At 41.0% G+C, this 7,885-nt stretch overlaps 1 protein-coding gene across 7 annotated transcripts in view; it reads left to right on the forward strand.

Moving 5' to 3' along the window:
• The window catches only part of aff4 (AF4/FMR2 family, member 4), a 32,337-nt gene extending 24,493 nt beyond the window's left edge, over window positions 1-7,844 (forward strand). For all 7 annotated transcript variants that reach the window (XM_053848148.1, XM_053848151.1, XM_053848149.1 and 4 more), the window contains 9 exons: window positions 672-906; window positions 1,149-1,246; window positions 2,400-2,463; window positions 3,244-3,380; window positions 3,460-3,531; window positions 4,321-4,414; window positions 4,481-4,524; window positions 4,592-4,809; window positions 4,877-7,844. In XM_053848148.1, the coding sequence (XP_053704123.1) occupies window positions 672-906; window positions 1,149-1,246; window positions 2,400-2,463; window positions 3,244-3,380; window positions 3,460-3,531; window positions 4,321-4,414; window positions 4,481-4,524; window positions 4,592-4,809; window positions 4,877-5,004 (1,090 nt within the window). In that variant the 3' untranslated portion in view covers window positions 5,005-7,844. The remainder of the gene's footprint in view (window positions 1-671; window positions 907-1,148; window positions 1,247-2,399; window positions 2,464-3,243; window positions 3,381-3,459; window positions 3,532-4,320; window positions 4,415-4,480; window positions 4,525-4,591; window positions 4,810-4,876) is intronic.
• The last annotated feature ends 41 nt before the right edge of the window (window positions 7,845-7,885 follow it).

Genomic DNA, 7,885 nt, shown 5'->3' on the forward strand with positions numbered 1-7,885 from the left:
GCATCTTTGAAGATTTACATTCATAGAGTGTTTGTTGATATATAGCAATGATATCGTTTTGGACTTGATATTTTATTTTTATTCATTTTTTTGTTGGCTTGATGACAATTTTGACAAAATTATGATTAAGTTATTGTGACATTTGAAAATTAAAAAATGAAATTCTCATGAATAAAATCACAAATTAGTAATTTAAGGAAAGCTAATTTTATTTTAAATATATGTTCAAAATGTAGTTTAATGTGTAAAAAAGTCTAAACTTATCCCTTGAATTAGTGATATGTTTTCAAAATGGAAACAATAATAATGAAAATCATGTCAGGTTTTGTGTATTATTATTATTATTATTATTATTAATAATGATTATTCAATACATGCAAGACATTACATTACAATACAGTTCTGTTTAATTGTGGCACAGTAACAGAGTTTCTCATTTTCTGTTGGAAATATTGCCAACAAAACTTCCTATAATTGCACCCGAATTTGTTGTGTCAAATGTAAAATATATGTTTCATTTCTCCTTTCATACTGCATTCATTGGCACTTTTTTTGGTCAACAATGTGCCTTTTGTTTTGTTGATAACATGATGTGTCCATCGCATTTCGTACTGAAATGTGTTTTGCAGTCTGAAGCTCTGGGGTGTGTTTGAATGTCCATGTCCCACCAGGTCGAAAAGGTCTTTGGAGAAGAAAGAAGAGCCGGCCCCATCACCGTCCATGTCCGGACTTCAACGGACTCCGAAAGCCGAGCACACTAGTCGCAAGCGGACAGCCAGCCAGTCCTCCACCTCTTTATCCAGTGGGACGGGAAGCGGGAAAGAGGGAAGCCACAGCACCAAGAGCAGCTCCTCATCCAAGCACCGTAAAGGAGAAGACAAGGGACGCAGCACACGTGACGGCAAGGTACCTGGAAATGTTCCACTGAAATATTTCATCATGTTTGCCGACTGTCAAGTTTCCCCCGGGTAAGGTCAATAACAAAGTTGCCATGATACGGGTGAGAGTAGGAGGGGGGTGTTTGCAACAAAGCTATTTGAAAGACTCGCATTTAAGATTAATAAGAAATAAACACACAGGCTCACATTTTCTTATTTCTGCCGTCAAACCTTTCTTCTTCCCTGAAATCATTACTGCTCTCTCCACAGGAGAAATCTTCAAAGGGCTGCGATAACCAGCTGGCGGTGCCTCCGCTCTCCACGGACAGCTCCAAGTCTCAGAGATCCAAGCTGGCGTTTGAGGACAGGTAAGAGGAGCTCTTTCCACTGTGGATAACCCCGCAGCGGAACCTGCTGAGAGACGCGGGGCAGCTTTTGATGAGGGGCGCTGCAGGGGCGGTGTGGAGGTCACAGAGAGATTTGCCTCGGGACTTTAATGTCTTATTTTAAGTGTTATCAACCAAGCGTCTTCCATTTCCCACCTGAATCTTGGGAAGTGAAGCAGTCATTAAAACATCTGTCGAACCTGAAGGTCACTTTCTACCTGAATATTTCCTCCTCATAAGTTGAAGATTTTCAAAGGTATTAAAAGAAATAACTCAAAGGAGGAAGAATAGATTTTGGTTTTATGTTTTTATTTACCATCTGGATCGTCTGTACCCGAGCTAGTTGCTGGATGGTACCCAGTACCTGCTGTCCATATGAGCGTGTTTAAATTTGAGTGCTAAAAGGTAGTGATAGACTGATGAGGCTTCATGAAACAGTGTACTTATTTTTAGGGCTCAGAATGTGGCGCTCTTGGTTTAGAATTGTTGTGAGGTTTCATTGACATAGCTGTTCAAAACCAAGGCAGAGAGTGGCCACTGTTTAAGGAAGCCTCATCTGCCCGCCACTACTGAAAGGGTACTACGAGAAAGGCACTAATGCAGTGCATACTTCCACCACATCCTGTGTCTTTTTAACATGAGTTACTTCAATGGCTGACAAAATAAATAGTCGTTGGCCAGGCACGACCTTGGGATCCAAAGTGCTTCTCTGCAGTATCACACTGTCATTACATCTTGACTTGCTTGCTTGCATGGTTGATCTTAATCTGTTCAAAAAACTTTTTGCGCACTGAAAGGAGAAGTTAGTTCGTTTTTGAATTTTATATTTTGACCCTATAAATTGGCCAGTACTCCAGTTCAGGAGGTAAAAGAGCCTTTCACTAGTGTATTTATGTCTCGAAAGGAAGTCTAATGATCCTGTTAAATTTGCTCACTTTAATGCCAAGTGATTTATATGGACCATTTCAATCAATATATTTGCTGTTAACAACAACATTCACCCCCAAGAAAACAGTTTTAACTCGGCAGAATATATTTTCGTGATAAGGAGCCACTTTCCGAAGTTGCTGTGCATGAGTGTTTCTTCATTACCTTATTCTTAAAATCTTTTGTGTCATTATTTGTCTTTGTTCAGGGTTCACTCAGCTGATCACTACCTACAGGAGGCCAAGAAACTCAAACACAGCGCTGACGCACTGGTGAGTCTGTTTACCTTTCAAGGCCGTTACATAACTTGTAATATACATGAGTAAATAAAACGCTCCTTGTAAGCAACGCATTGTCACAACAAGTGTGTACCTGAATCTCCACTTCTTCGCTGAAGCTCTCCACTTGTAAATATTTTGTGTCTGTGTAATGCGAGCAGCTGGTTATATTTACCACAGCTGTGTGTGTCACCGACTCACCTGGGGATTATCAGATACGCCACTCAGCTGTTTTTCCCACGCAAAGTTTCCCCCCACGCCGCTCATGCAAACCTTTCGTCATCTGCTTCACCACAGAAATACACAAGAGCTGTTGTTGTTCCCGAAAAAGTTTGTGGTCGGAACTGTGGATGGCAAATCCCTCAACTGTTGTTGTTGTTTGGATTCACTTTCTTGGCGCAGAGTTTTAAATAATCTCGCTGGAGCACAATGGCTGCACGTTTTTCTGGAATGTTAGTAGTTGGCATTGCACCAAAAACAAGGCGACACAGAGACATTTAAGGACACAATGGGTTGCCCTCTCTAGCTAGGCTAAGCAGCTGCAGCTCTACCCCAAATACACCATGTTAACTCTGCGAATGTTGTGATTTCTGCCTGGTAAAGCGAAGCCGTAACTGCTTATGTAGCTGGAAGTTGGGTCCTCCAGTCTCTTACAACACCAGACTCATGTAGGAACAGGCATGTTACGTAATAATACAGTGTAATAAATAACTCATCAGTGTGTCCTCGTCTTGAGTTGTGTTGATTAACAGCACTTTAACTGAACTCTTTTAGGTCGACCGCTTCGAGAAGGCTGTGTACTACCTGGATGCCGTGGTGTCCTTCATAGAGTGCGGGAACGCCCTGGAGAAAAGCGCGCAAGAGGCCAAGTCTCCGTTCCCCATGTACGCCGAGACGGTTGAGCTGATCAAGTAAGAAGTCGACGTCTTGTTGCGTCACAAGGTCTGAATTGGCAAAGCAATGTCAAGACTTACCTTTTTTTTTTCACAGATACACTATGAAGTTAAAAAGCTCGATGGCACCTGATGCCACTGCTGCTGACAAGAGACTCGCAGTGCTGTGGTAAGGACTCGAACAACGTGGTTGAACTCTGGGTCAGAACATTTCACTGCACTTGTGTGTTCACGTTTTCACACTGACGACGCACCAGTTTCTGTTTCCACCTGGTGGATGGTGTATGTAACTGCAACTTATACACGTCAACCATAAAAACATTTTCATTTTTATTTTCAACTTTTAGACAGCCTGTTGAAAGAGACCTTATTATAAAGTGCCCATTTTCATTGTTAAGTTTCAGTTTTAAATACTATACTATATTTTGACTCAGATATCTTACCTATTAAATGACAGTTTTTTTTAATCATTTATATTAGAACTGTTGTTTTTGTCAACATAAATGTACCAATTGAAATTAGAAAATAACAATAAAATGCTATTATATAATTCACATAATGTACTAATACTAACGTTTGCCTGCAGCCAGATACAACCCTTTGTGTAATAATATCTACTTAATATCTTACTTTCAATTTAAAAAGAAATTTCTCCAAATTAATTAATTACATTTTTTTTAAGAATCTCTTATTTAGCGACATCTCAAAAATGTCCTTTCTTCTATATTTATTTTATTTCTTTGTTTTGTAAATTATTTTATGTCTGAGTAATAGACATTCTCCATTTGTATCATTTATTACGTACATAGTTTTGTCATCAAATCTACATTCAGTTGTAAAAGTAAGCAACTCTGAAATCGTTGCTGTGTGTTCTTTCTGTCTCTGTTGATGCCTCACTGTTGTTCTCCCTGTTACATGGTCGATCAGATGCTAAGTTTGTGATGTAATTTCCCCCCAGCCTGCGGTGTCAGTCTCTCCTCTACCTGCGCTTGTTCAAGCTGAGGAAGGACAGCGCCCTGAAGTACTCCAAAACCCTCACAGAACACTTGAAGGTAAGATCAAACTTGACTCAGTCCTGACTGAAGCTTCCTCTTGTGACACCATCCTTTTCTCCTCAGAATTCTCTAAGCAACACACAGGCGCCCTCCCCTGGAATGGGAAAGTAAGTCACAACATTCTGGAAGTAGTTTTTGTTTGGGGAGTCTGACACGCTCTTCTCGTGGCTGCAGCAAAGCGGCAGGGATGCCCTCGCCTGTGTCGCCCAAGCTCTCCCCGGGCACCGCTGGCGGCTACTCGGCGGGCAGCAGCAGCAGCAGCGCTAGCTCCTCTGTGACCATACCTCAGCGGATCCACCAGATGGCGGCGAGTTACGTCCAAGTCACCACCAACTTCCTGTTTGCCACAGAAGTCTGGGACCAGGCAGAGCAGCAGTCCAAGGAACAGAGAGGTGAGTGTCAAGTGCTCCTTTCCATCTCATGATCTCCGGTCTGACCTGCTGTGGTTGTGTCCTCCAGACTTCTTCTTGGAGCTGGACAAGGTGATGGGTCCTCTCATCTTCAACACCAGCACCATGACAGAACTGGTCCGCTACACCCGGCAGGGTCTCCACTGGCTCAGACTGGACGCCAAACTCATCCCTTAGCCCGGCTGCTTCCTCACACATATCTCCGACACTGTGTTCATTATCTACACCAGCTTGCCAAAAACACTGAGCAGCAGAGAACCTGTCACCTTTAAACAGCGCCACCCAGGGACCGGGAGGAGGAGTAAGGGGTCACCGGGGAGCGAACAACAAACTACCCGCCTTCATCATCATCATCTCCTCGATCTGCTGGTGGAAGCGCTTGGTGAATTATTTATTATTTATTCACCGGGTTTGGTTTTCTCGGCTACTTTGGCTCCGTTTCTCACCAAAGTACCTCTGTGACCACCAAAGGTGCTTTAACTCCAAGTTTTCTCTTTATCGTTTTCGTGCCTTGTCTCTGAGCTGCAGGAGAGTCGACGGTGGGGAACATCACTGACGCCGGCGACTCTTCTTTTAACACTTGATTTAAAGGCTGCGTTCACTTCCTTTAATTTTCACTCAATTATTTTTGACTTCAAAATGAATTCAGCTTTCTCACCCTTTTTTTCAAATTAATCTCCATGATTTAAGTTATTTTTCTTTTTGCTTCCTCAATTTTAAACTCGGTATTTAACAAACTTTCTATATTAAGATTCCAAGACATTAGACGCTATTGAACATGGCTCTTTTTAAGACAACTGTTTTTAAGTGTATTTAATGAAATATCTGAAATGTTATTGTGTTCGGCACCATATAATCTGGATTAGAGGAGCAGCAACAAAAGGCTGCTTTATTTTCCTTTTTTTCCAGTTTGAGTGTGAACGTAGCTTTTGACTGGTTCTTCTTTCCCGAAATGCCACGCCCACTTCCGCAGTCACTTTATGAAGATCAGGACTGAATTCCTTCCTGTACGAACAGCCTCAGCTTTTCTTCCACGCGGTGTTTTTGCAGCCGCATTCTTCACCCAGGAGCATCCCGCTCGCAGTGTTACCTTTCGTTCTGTCGCATCCGCTTGTTTGCCCGGCGAGTGTTTGTCGAAGCCACAGCAGGGAGTGTTTGAAGATCATATCCACCCATTCAATGCAGTTTTCAGGACGTGTGAGAAAAATCAGAGTGGTTTTTAATTTTTAACCTCACATGTGTATTTTTTTTTAACTCGCCAGACACGTGAGGGCCATTGTACTGAAGTCACGCGGTGCTTTCAAATGATGTCGTGGGAAATTGTTACAAATTGCAGGCTTAAATTAAACTTCCTGTCTATGCATGACATTACGGTACCCTGGCTACTGAACAATGGAGAGTAATATCAAGTTATACAGCATATCGCTCCTTGAACTGAGGAGCAGCTAAGTTTAAACTGAAGCTGTTTCAATCCTTTAAAGTGAAGTACAATTTATTTTCCAACAAATCAGCTCATAGGTGATGAAGGCGGATCATTTTGAAGGTAGTATTTCATGACTGGCAGATGTTTCTTATAGCCTTACTGTTTTACTTAAACTGTCTTTACCTTAAAGCCTTAAATAGAGGAGCCACCAGTTTTAGCATTCAATGAACAAGACTTTCTCAGATGAGCTGAAAAATTAAATCTGATGGATATTTTAATGATTTTAAGCAAGTCCTCCTTCACTTAAAATGATCCCTTCCTTTACCCTCCCCACGACATTCAATGGTTCCAAATTTTTTTTCTCTTCTTTCTAGTTTCCCATAGTTTCACATCAAGAAAGCAGACGAACAGGGTTGAAAGCGTTATTTAAATTGACAGTTAGGTGAGGTCACTTTTTCCGAATTCTCAAAATGAGATTATATCTTTTACAAAAAAAGACCACATTTCTAGCACTTTTTTTTTTTTGTCGCCATGAACTTTGCCCCGTTTTTGACCCCGACTCCCGTTCTTGCCTCTCGCCCTCTTAAAAGCGTGCGGAGGAGATATTGTTTTAATCTATGCAGGATTTTTACAACACTGTCTGCGGAGGATTTTTTCTGCCTGTTGGACTCAAATGCCTTTTAGCTTTTTGCTAATTTAGCCTAATTGTGTGTAAATATTTTTTTTTTACCACCAAACAGCGATGGCTTTAGCCATTTTATACTTAAAAAAAAAATAAGGAAAAAAAAGCTGGAGGCCACTTTTCTGGAAAGTTCATGTCTTCATACACTGGTACACTTTGGAAGTCGGCAACAACTAATTTAGCATTTTATTTTTAACGCGTATTTATTTTTCTGCCCCTATTTTTGCTATTTTAACCGTAAAGGAAATGGGAGGCTGTAAATGTGTCGGGGTGATGAGATTTCACTGTAAGTAGTTATTAATATTAACTTGAATCCAGGGTAAGTGTCCACACGGAAGGCGTGCATGTTTCTATTTAAAAACAGATGTATAGTTTGTAAATACGACTTTTCTTTAAGGGTGAATTTCTATGACAGGTTTTTATTGAATTTTGGAAATGCTGTAAATATGTCAGATATTTTATGCACATTTTTCCTTTCTTCCTCGGAGCGTGTACGGAAGCCATATCAGCTTCAGGATCGCTCGTCTCTGTATTTGTCACAGATGAAATGTGGAACGTGGATCAGTCTTACGTGAACCCGGCTGGGTTTCTTCCTCTGCGGATATTTTTTAATCCCCGGCGTCTTTTGAATCAAAGGTATTTCTCTACACACGGTAGCAGTTTCTACAGTATGTTGGGCGACAACCTCTTTTCTAAATCGTCGTCTGTACAGCATTAGTTTGAAGCGCGGCGGCGGCAGTAGAGAAGCTATATATGATGGATGCAATATTGATTAAAGGTACTCGTTGAAGTTTGGTCCTCAAACTTAGGTGATGTAATTTAAAAGCATTCTTGTGAAGTGAGTATTAATTGTGACTAATGAGAGTCTGTCCTATTCTTTGTATTTTGTCGTATTGAGAATAAAAATATATATGATCATGTTTTGCCTGCCTTTTTTTTTTTTTTTTTTTTTT

This window comes from Synchiropus splendidus, chromosome 17 (genome assembly GCF_027744825.2).
Source record: "Synchiropus splendidus isolate RoL2022-P1 chromosome 17, RoL_Sspl_1.0, whole genome shotgun sequence".
Classification (NCBI taxonomy): Eukaryota; Metazoa; Chordata; class Actinopteri; order Syngnathiformes; family Callionymidae; genus Synchiropus; species Synchiropus splendidus.